This window comes from Empidonax traillii, unplaced genomic scaffold (assembly GCF_003031625.1).
Source record: "Empidonax traillii isolate 1590-97213 ecotype Southwest subspecies unplaced genomic scaffold, ASM303162v1 scaffold361:size2146424, whole genome shotgun sequence".
In the NCBI taxonomy this organism is placed as follows: Eukaryota; Metazoa; Chordata; class Aves; order Passeriformes; family Tyrannidae; genus Empidonax; species Empidonax traillii.
This window is the reverse complement of record NW_020955554.1, coordinates 1,397,408-1,415,938: the sequence shown is the minus strand read 5'-3', so window position 1 is coordinate 1,415,938 and position 18,531 is coordinate 1,397,408. Positions and strand designations below refer to the sequence as shown.

At 45.8% G+C, this 18,531-nt stretch overlaps 1 protein-coding gene across 4 annotated transcripts in view; it reads right to left on the bottom strand.

Moving 5' to 3' along the window:
- Positions 1-18,531, bottom strand: part of ARVCF (ARVCF delta catenin family member) — a 215,231-nt gene that overhangs the window by 69,284 nt on the left and 127,416 nt on the right. For 3 of the 4 annotated variants that reach the window (XM_027892647.1, XM_027892648.1, XM_027892646.1), the window contains one exon: positions 5,259-5,417. In XM_027892647.1, the coding sequence (XP_027748448.1) occupies positions 5,259-5,384 (126 nt within the window). In that variant the 5' untranslated portion in view covers positions 5,385-5,417. Of the gene's footprint in view, positions 1-5,258; positions 5,418-12,892; positions 12,932-18,531 lie in introns of all 4 variants that reach the window. The other variant, XM_027892645.1, reaches the window with a different exon arrangement.

The window sequence follows — 18,531 nt, the reverse complement described above, 5'->3', positions numbered from 1 at the left end:
TTAAAGCATTAAAGAAAAATCTGTCCACAAATACATCTTTGTCTTTTCTCCCATAAATCCCATTTCATTTGAACACAGAACTGACAAAAACTGGTATCTGGGGCCCATCAGCTTCTGGACTGTCTTCCAGAGTGACCAGCAAAGGCTCTTTTGAGGAGCATACGAAGTTCGGCAGAGGCCAATCCATCCTTGGCAGCCCTACCCCCAATAAAGTTACTTTAACCTATAAAAAGTTACTCCAATCCTAATAAATGCTGACTTCCAGCCCACTGTAAAAACCCAACCAAGCAACAGCACACCCACAAAGGTGAGAGGGAGAATCAACCCACCTGACAGTGCTACTCACAGCAGGGGAGGAGCACAAAACAACTGCTAAGAGAGATTTTGGGTTTCTTAAGTGCTACAGACTTAACTAAGCATCAGCAAAGGACACTTTTCTTCATGTAAGCCTCAAAATGAAATGTGTGTTTCAAGAGAAATGGTAACCAGAACATGTAAGCCCGGATCACCCAATGGCTCTGAAGTCCAAATAGATATTTTGACCCGTAGCCTCCAATTTAAACATTTAGATTGGCAACAGATAAGCCAAGCTGCTGCAGAACAAAATAATTAGAGTACATCTCTTGAAGTGGCTCCAGACATGTCCTCTAGCCAGATGTTTTCACACAAAAACCCCAAACAGAAAAAAAAATTCACCCAAACAGCATTTCTTTTCCTAGAGACATCTGTGAGCAAATGATACTTCAAGGTAATGAAGTAATGAAATCCTCCGAGGCTGAAAGCAGCACAACTGGCTCTCCAGCAGCAGCGTGATTAGCAGCAGCTCGCTGCTGAACACAGCACAGCCAGGTACCAGCACCACCCTGGTGTCTGATGGGAGCCAGAGCTGAAAGAACCTTCCCCTTCCTCTCCAACCCTGCCGACTGCCTGAGCGCGTACACCCCAGGCAGGATGCTCCTTCCACGCCTCTCAATCTTCAATCCCTTCTCTGAAAAGCACCATTTTAATAACCAGAAGAGAGGAAACTCGAAACTAAACACTTCTGCCATGACCCAGGGTCCTGTTTGTTACCTGTGCACAGCAGTCCTCTCCACCAGTCTTCAAGACCAGCACAGACAGGCCTTCAACAGCTGTGGACAGTCAAAGCCACACTTCCACCAGCCAGCACAGGTAAAAACAAGTTTACAACATTAGCACAGCTTCACTTCTTGTTTTCTGGGTGCTGCACCTACTGGCCCACAGAAAGGATCAGCACAATCAAAACCCCTCTGTCACACACATGAAAAGGAACTTTCCACTGGAGCATTAAAGCAGACATTTCTCACAGCAGAAAAGCGTTCAGCAGCGCTGGAGGGGTTGTGGTGGGGCAATCAGCGTCAGACTCTGAGAGACAGGGAGTATTTGCACTCATGCCTCATTTGTCAGGGATAGGCACTGAGACAGAAGATTTATCATGTGATAAACACTTTGTTGCTGACAGGACAATAAAGGGAGGCTTTTTGGAAGCAATTAGCCAGCACACAGAGGAAGGTCCATTTATTAGGTTTCCAAGCAAAAAAGGAAGCCCAACCAACAAACCAAACATGGTTATTCCAGGAAATTCTGCTCACGGGAACGCTTCATTTATATTTCTTAAAAGAACTCAGGCAGATTGAGAAGCTGACAGCACAGCAGCCTTCTCTCCCAACATTTTTGTGGTTTCCTTAATACTGATGCATTAGCCAGGGAGAATGAAGCTCTTCCAAGTGGGAGTCCCAACAGGCTGTTCTCTGTGACACCCAATCCTCCAGATGCACCCAATCTTGAGAGAGATCTATTAGCATAAATTCCTCACTACAGATATGCTCTAATGAAAAATTTAGAGATACAAGTTACTTTGAGAAAGTGCAATTTGACTTCCTCTGTTTACTCTCCATCTCTAAAGAAAACCTGCTTAAAAGGGTTTTTTAGGCTGATGATGAATCAAAGATGCTCAATTGTTTCAAAGCCACGGTCTCTGAGTACCAGATGAAAGCTCCAGAGTACTTCCCTATGAAAAGCCTGTCAGAGTAGGCTTAAAATATATTTGTAATTTTTTATTCCCTGTAAAGATATCAAGATTTCAACTACAGTATAAAAAGGAAAAGTTCCAATCTACCTAATTATTCAGGCCCTCTGCAGCCCAAATCCTACGATGCTGCAAGTCAGTGGTTTCACTGCTGCTCCCCCCACCCCAGAATCCAAGCACACTTCAGGTTTGCTGACCTGACCATTGTTCTCACCCCCAGACAGCAATTACTTTATTAAATAATCCCCTTACAGGTCCCATGATAATGTTTTCACTAATTCTATTTCTGGAAATACATTTGCCAACAGAACATAAAGGAAATATTCACACATTTGAAGCAGCTTCTGTATTTTTCTGTCCCTCATCTTTCCGTTTGTCTTGAAGGATGGCAGAACAAACATGTCACTATCCAGCAACTGGATTTACTGGATGCATATGGTACAAGTAGATCCCTCACAGGGCTCAGTCACAGAGGAGTGAAGACAGCACAGAGATTTCAGCTGAACTGTCTGACATGGTCAAACACACTTATCTTAACCAGTACCTACAATTCTGCCTTCCATTTTGCTTTGGAGGTTGGTTTAGTTTTGCCTTTTTTTTTTTTTTTAATCAATTAAGTGCACTGTAAAAGCTGACAGGGCTAAAAATTTTGTAGAAACGGCCATAAACAAAAAATCAGATGAGAAGGAATCAGATGAGAAGCGTTCTGACATTTCTGTGAGCTTATTTTTGAACTAGAGATTGCAAAAGTTAATCAGACCGAGCAGACTGAAGCTATTACCTTTTTATTAAATGCTGGGCAAGAACTCACCCAGTAGGTTTTCAAAACAACAGCTCAAATTTCTCTCCTTCAGTTCTAAGCCTAAAGTTTCACATTCTGAAAGGGCCCTCAACTCTGCCTGAAATCCCTTGCTGCTCTCTTACCTAAGTGCCCTGAACTGCTGGGGAGGTTCAAAGCTCTGCCCTCCAGGGTGCCTGGCACCACACCAGGGGTTCTGCTGGCTGCAGGGGGGAGCAGCAGTTCACCAAGACCCAGCCTTGCTGAGCGCTGGAAAGCACAGGGCAAATGGATGGACTGCAAATTAAACAGGTCTGTATTCGCAGGGGATCTCACATTCTGTTAAGATAAGACATTGGTTTCAATGAGTATCAGCGACCTAAATCCCTCCAACCTTTGAGCATTTCCACCATAAAAATAAAAGAAAAAAATCCAACATTAACACACACACATTTCTAAGTTGCTTTCCTGAGTTCTCCTGAGCCACCCACAGCAGGCTCCCTTTAACAGCTGGCACTGCTCCAGCCAGCAGTACAAGTGGTAGTCTGTCCCCAAGGTGACTTTCACTGCTTTAGCTTGAGAGGTATTTGGCTTCCAGAGATATTATAAAGCTGAAATGAAGCATTATCTGCTACATCTTCTGTGCAGTGAACGTTACGTAGGGACTCAGTATAACACTATGAGAATAACAGGTAGGGGAAAATTACTCAGAAGTACCTCATTCTGAAAAGGCAGATGTTCCCCATTTAAAATGTGTCAAATATTAAATTCTATTACGCCTTCTTCCTGCTTCACTGCTACAGGCATCGTCGAAGATGTGGGGTAAAGCACAGCAGAACTGTCAGTGCCTCTGGATTAAGGCTGTTTACTTTAATACACCGCTGAAAAGAATAACCTCAATAAATTACGGGTTTGAAACAACGGGGGAAGGAGCAGGGAATGAAGAACAGCAGCACACAGCAGCTTGCACACTCACAGCCTCTGCTGGGCAGGGAATGAAGAACAGCAGCACACAGCAGCTTGCACACTCACAGCTTCTCAGGAGGAAGAATTTCAGAGGCGTTGCTCCCCAGCAAGTTAGAGATTCACACAATTTAGCAAAATTCAGTGGCAATTTCCTCCTGAAGAATCCAAAAATGCATCCTAAATGGCAGCAGGTTGACTAAGGGGTCTGTGCACCCCACCCCCCCTGTGCTGGACACAGCTCAGTGACTACAGAACTCCTGCTCTCTGAACAGGAACAGCAGCTCCAGGGCTGCTGCTCTTTCAATTCTCCCCTCCCATATGCAGGTACAATGCCTGTTTTGAAGCTGCCACTGTTGTTTTCCGTGGGAAGATGGGAAATGGGAGGTACCTGACGCACAGGGGAAACTGCCCCTCTTCCACCACGACAAACTCGCAGCTTTATCAGGGGCACGACTTCCACACCAACTGTTCCACTCCAAGTGGGTGTGTTATCTGGGGACCACTCCTCTATCTGTACAGCTGTAGCTATCATTTTATTCCCTTGCTCTCAGAGCCTCCTAAAACTATGTGCAACCATTAGTACAGATAAAAAGGTGTCCATCACCACTGTAATTTTAGCACCTCCTTCCTGATTCTGGAGCTGATTTATGCAGTGACCTCTGTTCAACTCCTTTTAACACAGACAGCAGCTGGACAATTCCCTTTGTTTTTCCCTTTTAATCAATCCTGCCTAGAAGTTTTTAAAAAGGGAATCACCCTTAATCTTTGTGATGTTCCAGTCGTACTGAAAGCACACGAGGCAGCTCTGAGCAGACGGCACCTGCTCAGCAGAGACTGCACAGTTACCTTACACAAGGAACAAAACGAGAACACATGCAACACCTGTAATCCAGTCAGTCCTGAGGTACAGTCACCTGAGAGCACACCCAGCTTTCCCAGTGCACCAGGAGTGAAATGCCGTTCACGAGACGAGAATTTAAATGCTATGGTGTTATTTACACAGGCTGCTCCTTGCCCTAAAGGACAAATGCATAATCACACACTGATATTATAGATCATCACTAATCTGAGGCACATTTCCAAGCACATTTTCCTCAGCCAGGCCCTACCAAATCATCTCATTCTGCCATCACTGTATTTGTTTGCAGGGCAATGCTGTGAGCTGCTTCAGTAAAAGACAGTGAATAATAAACAGTCTGAGAAGGGGTTCCAGTTTTTGTTTGGTTAAGATGGATAATTGCTGCTGCTCAGTTCACAGCTCCACGAAGAGCTGTATCAGCAGAGCTGATAAGGAGCAAGCTGGACACAGAGGTGAAGCTGACAACTCAGCTTTGCTGGCAAACACAACTTTTAAAATCCCTGAGGATCCCAAAGCACGACTGCCACCACTCAGGCTGCTCCCTGCTACTTCTGTTTGGTGATTAGGTGGCACTCTGCCATTTCCCACCCTGGTTATTAACCCCTCACCTTGGTTTCTGTTCTCCTTGTGGTTCCATCCTCAGAGGTGACAATAGACACGTGGGAAGTGGGAGTGCCTGGGTCTTCCTCCACAGTAACTGTCTCTTCCACCATTTCTTGAGGTTCTTGCATCATTGCTATCGAGGTCTGGTTACTGGGGCTTTGTTCCTAAAGGAGCAGATTAAAAAAAAAAAAAAAAATGAACTTTTCACTTCTTCTGTCATGGTGCGACTGCTCTATTTATTTCAGATTCCTCGACAGAAAAAAACCACATTTTACTCAAAAACTTGCAAGTACAGATTCAGAGAAAGGAGTATGTGCTGTCTCAGGGAAGCATTCTGCAACTCTGCTGGTATGAGTGCGTTCAATGTAGCAAACAAATCCTGAGAAGCATCTATCAAGTACTTCATATTTACAGGCAGCAGAGTACAACCTCACACCTAAACACTTATTTAAGCCTTCTCTTTGATGCCCAGAATAGGAGGAATGGAATTTTTGTCTGTAGAAACATTCATTCAGTTCTGCAGTGAACAGGCCCACTGGCTTTCAGAGTAGTTAATTTTACACACCATTAGAAGTTTCTTTCCATTTGATAAAAAACCACAGTTGCAGACTAGAGAAGGGTCTAAAACATCAACACCTCCAATTAAATGGACACCCTTCCCGAAAAGAAACGGATGGCCAGAGATTAACAGCTGAACTCGGGGAAATGCTTCCCTTCCCACATCTTTGCTACGTCCAGAAGGTCTAACTGGTTATTAGCTCATTTAAAATTTGTAACAGATAGCCAACATAACGAAAACTAAACTGAAAGAGAGGAATCAAAGGCGGGTTCTTGCAGGGATGCTGCCCAAAGAGAACACTCTGCTGCTCGGCAGCACCAGCATCTGAACCTTCCTCCTTCTCCTGCAGCTGTGTGTGCCAGCACACCGATCACAGCAGCTCCCTTCGGCAGATGAACACATTTCAGCAGCTTCACAGCAAGAGGCCAATAAAGAACCAGCTTATGCACTGAGAAATCAGACTTTTCCCCAGAGTTATGAATCCTCAGCCACGTAAAATGAACCGACAGACTGCTCATCTCAGTGTAACCCTGAAGGAATCTGCCTGCACAGGCCTCAGAGCCAAAGCTGGGCTTCTGCTGGCAGCCCCTGTCAAACAGGCACTCAAAGAACATCCTTTAGGAAGGACTGAATATATACACACATATGCATTTGATATATATATACACATATATATATTTTAAAACCAGAAAATAACAACATGGAGCTCTCAACTGCCAAGGGAACACACTCTCCCCAAAGAAAACACTATGGACAAATCCAATATATTTCTTCACATCACAGGAAAATAAACTGGTTGGGATGAAACTGTTGCCATGCATGAGCTGAGCCTAATTACATAAAGATTTAAATATTCTCCAGATGTGAGCAGCTTCATCACCAGGGAACTACACAGTATTTCGTAGAGTTTTACTTGGAAAAACTGCATTTCATCTGAGCCATCATCTTCAGACTGACCCTTCTGCTGGGCCACGTTCTGGACTGGCCCCCAGTGACCTTACGCTGCTGAGCAGGAACCAGGCACTGAGGCCTCATTAAGCTCCACATTTCTCTCTTCCATGATATGTAACAAGCTGAGATATGCCTGTTCAGTTTTCCTGCATTTACAGCTGTATTCTGACCTTCTGGAAGGAAGGAAGCCGCTCTCATTTTCAGGTAAGCACTAATATTAACCAAGATATGATGACGAGCCTCCAGCATCACCTCCAACGGATCACCAGAGGCGATGTAGGCAGGCACTACCTCCATTTCTACTGGAACCACAGAATAACTCAGGGAACACAATCAATCAACGAGAATAAGGCTTCTGAAACCCTACAGAAAATCACTCCTTCCAATCTGCAGTACTTAATCATTAATGGCAAATAAGTCACTATCCACACTGAATCCTTTTTGGTAGGGTTCAGATGTCACATTGTGCCTCTGCCCACAGCTTCAGAAGGGAGCTAGCCCCAGGGACAAACACATTAACCTCCCCATTTTTCTACAAGGTACTGTATTTTGACTGCAGCTCCTTTTTTCCCACCCCCCAGTGAAGCTTTCCTCTAAAGAGACTAATTTACAACAATACTGCAATAGAGCAGAGACCCAGAACTTCCACCCACCCTCACACAACCCAGCCTTGCCAAGAACAGAAACACCAGGTACATGCAGAGAGGGTTTTTCCATCACACCCTGCCCCTGTAGAACTCCTCATCATCGAGTGCCAAAACTGCTTCAAGGTGGGCCCTTCCCACTCCTCTGACACACACACATCTCATCCACCACCTTCATTTCCAGCTGCACCTCAGCTGCCCACCTCTCTTCCTTCCCCTCTAGACTTCTCAGAGGCAAACTCTGTTTCCTGACAATAAACCACAGGGGATGGAAGGTGGAAAGGAATATTTTGCTCTTCAAACCTTTGCAATACTTTCTCTTTATTAAAGAAAATAGAAATAGTCTGCCTTTGTATTCAGACTGCCTGTGGGCAAAGGAAACCTTAAAAGCTGGGCACTTACACATGAGCGAATTGCAAAGTAGAGCATATTGACTCTAAATGAGCACTGCACTAGTTTTTATCCTCTGGCTGCTTCTAAAATGAAGAACGAGGGAGATACGGTCCAGATCTGCATTCCTACAAGAGAAACCCACTGTTAGCAAGAGACTGTCCTAAGCATCAGAAAGCCTAAAAGCTTGCCAAGTTCAAGGCAGATATCTCCCAACACAGACAAGCAACCAGACTGCATCCTCTGTGTGCTCCCTCTTGCTGGGTGAGCTTGGCAGGAATGCAGTGAGCAGAGAGGACAGCCATCATCAGCTCACTCCCTGAATTACTGAAGGAGGTGGTTCTTTGATCTCCAAACCCAGCACTTTCCCTACATCCTAACGTGGAATTGTCACAAGCCAACACGAACGCAGAAAAGATGCAAAGATGTTGTTATCTGTTTTTAGACTCCGTCATTAAGGATTTTAGGTCAACACAAACTGCAGAAACTGGGACACATTACCCCTTCCAACCACCTTCCTCTGTGCTCAGCTCCTAAGCCAGTATTTAGGAGGGTGTTTTTGCTGAACACACCTCAGCATCTCGAATTCCACACGTCTGGCAGGTAAGCCTGACTATCCAAAGCAAAACACGGGCTGGGTAAGGCTGGAACACGACACCCCTGAGCAATGACGCTACCAGTGCTTCCCTGCCTGCTGGGGGGAGATCTGCAGAGCCCTCAGGGATCCCACACACCCCCTGAAACGGCCACAAGAACTCTCCTCCAATAAAGTCATTGGCCCACAAGGTTCAGTGTGATATCCCCCACTGCAGATTGCTAAGAATTATCCATTAAGTCCTTTTCAAATAATAATCTTTGGCTTCTTCCAAGATTACAAAACGCCACCAAATTACAGGAAGAGATTCCAGTGCAGTTATTGCATACAGTGTCAGCAGTCCTGACTTCTCCCTCTGTTTTTGCCTTTTTGAGACCAAATGAATCCTATCCTGTTGATCTGCATCTCCAGTGTGCTTTAAAGAAGCCAAGCTATTTAAAACACAAAGCAACAATCAATTTATCCCCAGCCCGTAAAAGTTAAGTGCAGATGAAACAGCTAAAGACCTTGTAAAATAAGCAAGAATCATAAAATAACAGTAATTCTTGTTTTGTTAAAGAACAGCGCTTCGCCATTTAGGGCACACATATCTCCTAGGGCTTATTTTGCATTAGAATACTACAGCTTCTGTAATCATCACCATTTCAATTCCTAGAGATTTATTTCCATCAAAGTAGCTATTTTATATCTGTTTTAATAAAAGAATAACCTCCCCCAGGAGTATCAGACATCCTACCTTGAGACAGTAAACAAAGTTCTTTATTCTCTGCCTATGGAACAATTTTAAACAGTCTGGAAATAATATAAAATTGCAGGAGATTGTTATTTCCACTAAAGCAGTCCCTCTCTAAGAACACTGAAAACATGTACATGCACATCGAATCATCATTCCCCCCGAGATCCCCTTTGTTCAGGAGATTGCAGGGCAGGCTATTCTGGCTACTCCTTACTCCAGGCTACTGTCAGATACCAGATCTGAAGGGTTTTGCAAAGCACAAAGGCTGAATTCTCCATCAGCGGACATACTTGTCCTCAGCCAACCCCAGCACAGACAAAGCTCGAGTGTATCAGCTCCTGTGAAACACACTGCAAGTCTGGGCATAATTAATAGCATTGGACAACAATGCTAATTGAATTAAATGTGGATTCTCTCTCCCCTACTACTCTTTGTTTAAATTACTTATTAGAGCTTCAACCTTTGCAAAGCATGAGATTATTTCCAAGTGCAAAGCAAGCAAACACGGGTTTTGTCGGAGTTCAAGTCTGGGGTTGATGTTCTGCCCCACTGGTCTCTTCCCAACCCAGCTCTGCACTCCCTGCTCCTCATATCCTCAAGCTGCTATTTGCTGAAGGCATGTGGAGGAGAGAGGAGGAAAAAAAGGCAAGTCTGCAGAAACACAGCAGTTGGAAAAAGTCCATCCTGAGATCTTCATCAGACTGGGACATCAGAGAGGAAGAAAATCACTGGTGGAGTTTGCTGAACTTGGTCTATTTGTGGTAGATTTTTTTCTAGTAAAAGATCCAACTCCTCAGCAGCTGAAGACTCAAGTCTGATACCATCACATCCTCCTGCCTTGTCAGAGCCCCCTTTCTTTCCCCACAGCCTCAAGAGCCCTGCTGCGCTCTCTGCCCTGGATCTGTCTGGAATCCAAGCCGACCAGCACATGCCCATCACCGAGCCCGTCCCACCCGAGGGGCAGGGGTGCCCCAGACTGTCCTGCTCTCCTTGGTCAGTGCTTCAGGAACAGAGGAACAGGTGAGCCCCCTCAGCCAGCACTGCCCTCACTGCTGCAGGGCAGGGCACCCCCTGGAAGCACGGGGAGATCACACGCTGCTTCCTCCAACTCACCCAACACACTGAGCTGCAGGTCCAGCACCACTCACCACTGCCCAGCCTGACCCTCCCCAATGGCTCACGAGCAGGGGAAACGCTGCCCCAGCCAGGATCAAATGATGGCACAGCCGGGATCAAATGATGGCACAGCCGGGAAAACGGCTCTGGAGCAACAGGGAGCACGTGGAGCAGCCTGGACTGCAACTCAGGCAGCACACAATGCTGGAGGGAGAGTCTGCGAGTCAGACAAGGGGTTAGAGATGGGAATACATAAATATCTACTTTGCTGCACATAAACTGATCTCCATTTAGTAACTTACTTTTCTGTTTCCTCATGTGAAATAAAATGTGTTTTTTACGTGTATAAATAAATATCTATGTATGTATACAACAGATTCAGCTCACTCCAGTGTGAACCCAAACACACCAACCTACCAGAAGCTTTTCAAGCTCTCTGTCAGAGCTCTCACAAACTCTACCCTACCCTAAGGCTGGTCAGTTCAGAACAGCTGAGAAATGTCAGCCCCAGATGAAAGAAGGCTGTCCTGGCATGGGGTACCAGAATGAACTCAGCCCCACACCACAATGCAGTGACTGTTTCCTGAACACTTACACACTCCCTTTGTCCTTTAGAAACACACACGACAAGCAAGGAACAAGTAACGCCAAGAGCTTTTAAAGCACCAAGGTTAAAAGGAACATTTCAGCAACTGCAAGAAACCCTCAACTACAGAAGTTTTGAAAAGCCACAAAAAGCAGCTTTTTTTGGAAGCAGGCATGGTAATTCAGCCTCTGAAGGCGTCCCACCCTTCAGGGAAAGCAGGAGGAGGAGGAGGTGAAGGAGAAGGCCCCGGGCCAGCCAAGGCCTGCAGCAGCAGCAGTATTCACCCCCGAGCACGGCAGGACACACTGGGGTTCTGTTCAGCCACGCGGTAGCTGCCCATCACCAGGAGACCCACAGAGCCTGCCCCACGGCCAACAAAGAGCGCTTTTATGCTATTTTAAACAATCTGAAGTGTCTCAGTTAATGGAAGCCCGGGCAATTGGCCCTCAACTATTTCTAATTGACTGGAATGATGGATGAAGCTAAAGGGAAAGCTGACCCACTGAACTTTTCCATACAAATCCAGAAAACTGAGGGAGATTGTAAACAGTTTATAAGAATGAGAAGTGGGAGAGGCAGAATCCCAGGGGCTTTGCTCCTCTCAACCTGCTATTAAGTTGTTTCAGAGGAAGGAAAACAAAGAGCTTCAACTCAAAGCAACAAACAACAAAAAACACAGGGGAAGGCCTAAACAAATAGAGTATTTTTCCCATGCTCTCCTCCCCTTTCCCCAGTAGCTGCTTAGCTCTGCCATGAGAGCCGGTCCTTTGAATCAGAAAGGGCAATTTGTCACTTTGACAAGGTGTCTCTCAGGGCTCTGTAAGGCCTTGCCCTGCTTTTCAGACTGACTGGGTGTTAACCATAGATGTCAAGACATTACATCTCAGTCAGCTTCAACAGATGTGATGATATACACTTAAAACTTAGACCAGTCCTACCACAGCAAGGTAGTGCTCAGGAAATCACACATGCCCACTGATTCTCAGAACAAAACCATCACCAGGAGGCTCTGTACTGCAAAAAGGCAACACTGGGGCAATGTGACAGAGCTGTCTGCTCACCTCACCACGTCCTGGGAGGGAGAGTGAGGACAGGAAACTTCCAGGCAGGGAAATGGCTGAGTAATAGGTTTGAATTCACAGCACCTAACTTTAGGCAGCTTAGCAAGGCATCTAAATGCAGAATAACTGAGTTCTTCCTCTTCAGTCAAAAACAAGAACAGAAGCCTCAGAGAACAGTTCAAACCTTTCACAGACAACATCACCTCCTTGGACATACCCAGCTTTTGTCACTGATTATGCAGGGAAATGATATCAAGTGCTTCAAGAAAGCATTAAAGCTGGAGGGTGAATGCAGGCCCCGATGTAAGGAGTCTGTGGTAGAACCCAAAACAGGACAAGTGCATGACAACTCATCACTCAGTCCCTTAATCACAAGCCCTTTTTTTCCCCCAGTAGTTCAGCAAGATCAAGTAATAAAATAGAAGCATAAATCATATAAGTCATTCTTTTTAAGATGAAAATGATACATGCCACAAAAACAAGAAAAAAAGAAAGAGCAGCTGGCACACACAGTGGGCCCAGCTCTCCTCACATCAACAGCACGGCTACTGCTGATGTGGACACTCTGCCCACGAGGAAACCACTCCAAATGAGCAGGAAAGGACTGTCTCTCACCAAGACTTGTACAGAGAGCTCACTGCCATTTGCCAAACTACCTCCCAAAACCAAACAATTGAACCTGCACACCCAGTCTTTGACCAAACCCAGAACAGATCTGCCTTGCTTCCTCCCTGGAGCCGTTCCAATGAACTAACCAAGGCTAAATTAGGGAGATCTGCCGTGGGATGAGGTTACATCATGGATTATGATTTTCCAGCAAGTTTTTTCCTTCATCCCCACCTGCTGCCTCTAGCTGGCATTTAGGGTGGTGTGGGATGACTAATTTTACATTCCTTTCTGCAAGACAGGCATTCAGATTTCATTTCCTCCAGGCCCCACCGAGTTTGGGTCACAAATTAAACCCATGCAAGTCTTACTAGAGATCAAGTCCACAAACTTCCATGCACATGGGAGTCAGAAGCACAAGCTAGGTCCTTCATCTACAACAAAAAAAAACCACTCTCAGTCTGGCAGGTGACAGCAGCAGGTTTCTCATGCAGGCTGTGTGTCCCAGGCTCTACCCCAGCCACCTTCACACATCATTACCGCATTAAACCAGAGGCTGCCAAGACCCAGCAGTTAACACACCCACGCCTGCTTGCACTGCTACAAAACTACCTTGGAGAATTGCTTTTGACTTCAAGGCAGATGTAAACCATCTCTGCATTCTCTGAATTACAACCCAGGCTGGAGCATTATTTGAGTGTCCTAGGAGCCACATCAGATCAGTGTTAAATTCAGCTAATCTCCTCACCCACCCACAATCTTGCCGGGAGATCTGAAGGCCACAACCAAAATGCCTTTTGTGGCAGAACACACCGCCACAAAGAGCAAATAAAGCAAGCTTTTATAATCCTGAGGAGCAAACAGACCACTGATGGTTTTCTAAGCCTGCATTCCAGGAAAGCCGCTCCTTAAAATACATTATTTCTCATTCTAGGGAATACAAAGTGATTGACAATAAATCCATCTCACAAGGAACGTGCTTGCCAGTGTCTCCCACTATTAAGCCCAAAGCAGGAACTCCCTGCTCCACAACCCCAGGGAGCAGAACCGGGGCAATGGGAACGGACCTGGCGGGAGCCTCGGGCTCACTGCGAGTCCATCCGAACACCAAATTCACAAGTCAACAAAGCCAGAGGCCTCTCTGACTGCTGATGGAAGACATTCCAGCAGAAAGACAATTTTGCCAAGTGTGGTGCAGTTACTGTGCTGTTTCAACTGCCCAGAGAGTTCCCAGATGCCTTTTTGTCCAGCAGCCCATTTACTGCACACGTTTTCTGATTATGTTGTCAGACTGACCCTCTAACCCCTACCTGTGCATGGCCAGTCCTCACACAGACTGGACAGACAGCAGGTAGACTTGCAAAGCCAGTGATAAACTAGCAATAAACAGCAGGAGGAAAAAAAAAAAAGGATGAAAGCAAGAACTTGGATATCAGGGCAAAGGCTGAGTAAGAACCTGTTCGGCCCTCACCTCCAGAGCTGTGCAAGGATGCAGAGGCACTGCAGTGGGCTCAGAGCACAGCTCCCAGAGCAGCCAGAGAAAAGGATCAGAGAGCTCTCACATCCAGCCTCAAAGTCCGAGCTATTAACCTCAGAAGAAGGTCAAGGGGCGATCTGATTACAGCTCAAGTGCCTAGAGGTATAATGGAAAGCTGATGGAGAACCCTTCAGCCTCAGAGGGAAAGGTTTAACCAGCCCAGTGTCAGTGATGAAGGCTGACACACACCTTTTGTTCTGATGTTCAGACAGCAAGGGTGAGCAGTGCAACAAAAAAACCCCAACATAGTAACATTTTGCTGCTTAACAGGTTGGACCTATTTATTTTTAAGAAACATGATCCTATTTAATCATAAACCTGGTAACAGAAAGATGCTCATGTGCACGCACTCAACTCCTCCTTCTTGACTCCGAGGATTTTTCAGGCTAAGAACAATTTATTTAAAGCTCCTGAAGGAATTACCCATCCCCACATCAACTGGAAAATCACCATCAGCAAGGACCCCCTGTCCCACCCCCAGCCTCTGCTTCCCACAGCTCCCAAAAGCTGCAGTGCCAGTGCAGCTCAAACAGCTGTGGGACAGGAGGAACCGGTGACTGAAGGGGAAAACAAAGGAGCTGAGCCCCATCTGCCCAGGCAGCCTCAGCCAGGACACTGGTGGGGAGCCACTGGGGCATTCAGTGCACAAAGATGCTCGGGATGGGCAGCCAGGACACTCAGCAAGGTCTGCTATTGCTGCATGATGGGCACCAACCTCACCAAGGAGAAAGTCATTTAAGCTAAGGTGGAGGTCACTGGCCCAGGGGCAGATATCTTCACTAGCAAAGTCAAACAGTTCTCAATTCCTTAGTTAAACGTGTTTGGCTTTTCCCATTTGCCATCAGCTAAGGATCCCACAACCTTGCTGGAAACAGGCATCTTTCTGAGGCCACTCTCTCCTGCTGGCACCATGTGTACAGTCAGCACTTCTGGATTAAAGTACTTGAATTGTAAACCCCATCCAATTGCCAACCACTCGATTATTTACATAGTATCTTTTTTACTATTATTTCTGATATGCTTTTGTTTGGCACTCCACAAAGGAATTCAAACACGATAAAGACTAAGACAAGACGCAGCCCTGGAGTCAGCAATCTAAATCACTTTTAAACAGGTTCTCAGAGGGCTTTTGAGAGAGCCATTTCTCAATTAAACACGCACAGATAAAACCAAGAGATCATACAGGATGAAATGAAAGACTTGCTACTAACAAGCATCAGTCAGAAAACTGAATTCAGTCTCTGAGTGCTGCATCTCCCTGCAGTTGGCAGCACAAGCTGCAAGGCTGCTGTTTGAACCCAGGGACGGGACAGCTGCGTGTCCCTCCCACTCCTTGTTGTGGTTTTAGGACAGAGAAGAGAATCTTCGATTTTTCCAGAGGAGCCTTGCCAAGCTGAGGCTACAAATAGGATAGGGTGTGTTAGCTGCCAGCCACCTCGCTCACACCGTGGCCAGAGGCCCTGCAAGTGCCCAGATCCCCCCGTGCCCGCTGGCAGCACTGCCCACCTCGCTGCCATGCAAGGCAGCCTCCTGTGTCACACCCTCTGTAATTCAGCACTGTGCAGGAGATGCCACTTCCATCTGGTCTGGAAGAAGACACCTCACCTGAGGACCTTCCCTCCCCTACAGAAAGGAACTGCTTTCCTCTGAGCCACCTCTACTGCTAAAATCCTGGCAGAGATGAACTGGTTCTTGCAGTGAAACTCCCCGAAGTGACTCAGAGGACCAAAGTTCCCTGTAAAGCATTAGCAGTCCTTGTATCATCTACACACAAAGCTGTCTTTCCCACAGTTCAAATGAAGGGGTTTTATTTTTCTTCCAATCCTCCACAAAGAATCCAAAGATAAACAGTCATCCCACACCCACCTTTTTTAAACAGTAGGACAGACTCAATCAGGACAAATTCAGCAGCAGTGTGTCCACCCCCTGTGATGAACACCCTGCCAGAAACACTGTTCCTCCTCCAGGACTCACCCTCAGCACCGAACTGGGAATGTCCTCCCAACCCTGTCCACACACCACAGGGTTCATTCTACTTTGGTTTTCAGCTTCTGGGTTTCTCCTTTCCCCAAGAGGAGACCAGTGCTTTTTAATCCCTTCCCAGAGTCCCCAGCAGCACAAAAACACGTCCACAAAGGTGCTGTGAACCCACAAGTGTTGCTCATCTGGACTAATCCGTCATTTATAATGATATTATTAACAAATAAAGATTTCTGACAGAAATCCGTAATAGTCAACAGCTCAACTTGCTAAATCAGAGAGTGCCATAGGTACCAACACATAAAACATATGCATGGAAGAGGGTAAGTTTGGCAAAAGTTGCAAGAGCAATGCTGAAGCCAGAAAAACACCAGGAGAGGAGGAGCAGAGGAGAAAAGCATCACAACATGTGAGAGTCTTTCCAGCGAGGGCAAACCCAGAACAGTAAAGCACGTCAGCACAGGAAAAAATGAGAAGAGACAGAACCCATAAATGAGACAAGCAAGTGTCATGGGGAAGCCAAATCAGTGGCTTTCACAAGAAAAAAAACTGGCAGGAGAAGGGAAGGGGGAGAGAAGCATGAGAGAAATATTTCAGTCTTTAATTCCCTCCTGTTAACACTGCTTTATTTCACCATAAAAGCCTTTTGATGAATAGTAGCTCCCTCCACACACAGCAGTATATTAAGATTCTTTATTAAAGCTTTCCAAACACCACAGTGTCATTCTTTGGCTTTTTATGTGGTTTGCCCAGACTGTGTTTTTGTTGCTAAGCTCTCATTAGATGTGTATCCTGTACTGACAGGGCAGAGATTACAAAATACAGCAAACCTGACCACAAGCCGGGGTTTGATTTTACTCAAGTGAACACGCTCAGGGCAACAGTGCAAGGCCTCGTGTGTGACCTGGGGGTGCTCCTGCACACCGTCAGGACCGACTGGAGAGCCCAAAGTGTTCCTCAGCAGCATGCCAGCAATTCACTGAGCACAGAGAGGGGGCACAAGTGCAGATGTACCACAAGCCACGTCCCACAGCAGAGGCTCCCGTGCCAGGACAGCTCCGGGCTCTGGCAGCCCAGCCCAGCACTGGCAGGAGCAGCACCGCCCCAGGCCACGGATACCAGGGAAGCACAGGAACAACACAACACAAAGATGCAGCCAAATTAATAAATCTTGCTTACAGGGGATGACAGCACGTCAGGAAGAGCAAATGTAACCATCCAGCTATCGGGGTGGAAGACAAAGATCTCCATCCTGAACGGCAAATTGTGTCAAACACCATGAACACTTTGCACCCCACAGGCAGAAAACTAGTCTGGTTCTACACGTAATTCAATTATCCATGTCAACAGTGACCAAACACATCAGCATTTACAGCTTCCCACCAATTAAAATTCACACACACAGAAACTGAATCGACTCCTGAGTAAGAAATCATCAGCAACTCTGATCACAGAAAAAAAAAAAAAAAACAGAAACAACCAAAAACTATTTCTGCCAAGAAGTTTAAACCGAGTCCAGTTCCATTTGGGAAATTAAATGAAACCTGAGGATAACCGTATCATTCGCTTAACAAAAGCCACCAAACACATTAGAACAGGCTCTCAGTACATCTCAAATGTGTCTGGAGACCCAGAAAGCGGAGCAGCTAATGTGCTCTCTATCCCCTCAGCAGCAGACCTTACAGCCAGCCCTAATCCCAGCTTTGTGAACCTGGCAGACAGAATTCATTGTGCTTCTGGCTCTGGAATATTTTGCAAAGCACTGCAGTTTGCTGGCTTACAAACACACCCAGCCAGCTCACTGGGTGAAAGATTTCTGCTGACTTCACCCATCCCTTCAGTTGTGCTCATTAGGGATTAATATTTTTCCCTGCTAAGGATCCAGGCTGCAGGTCCCAAGCAGGGAAGGTTACACACACGTCTGCAGAAGACTGGCAACACTTTGATAGGTGATACATAAATACAGCACTCAGGAGGCACTTCACTATTTCTGCCGTGAAGTTCAAGTAGGACATTTAGATTTCAAATAGTTTAGAAATGTTACTGCTCTTTAAAGACATTTGATAAATGATGACTGATAAAACTGTTTTGTCGTCATGAATGCATTTTAACTTCTCTAGGAGGAAGCGAGATCATCAGATAAGCCTCTGTATTCTTTGCGGACTTTCACCTCTTTTTCCCAGCTGCACATACCACAAGAAATAAAGACCATTTTAAAGTGGAGAGTATTTAATGTAATGATAAGAACCTGAGAAACCATAAAGGGAGACTGACAAGCACTTCTGGTCCAGTCCTCTACCAGTAAGATCCCATCTCAGCACGCTGCCAATTCCGAAGCACTGCCATATCTTGCAGTCAAGGTGCTTTTCCATCACAGGGATTAGCATTCCAATAGTGGGTTTCTGTCTTTATACTCGGCAGGAAGAAAAGAAAATATCAATACAAACCCATACAATTAGTCTAATGGAATTTTACACCGTTAAAACAACTACTTCAGAACAAATCACTGAGTGAACT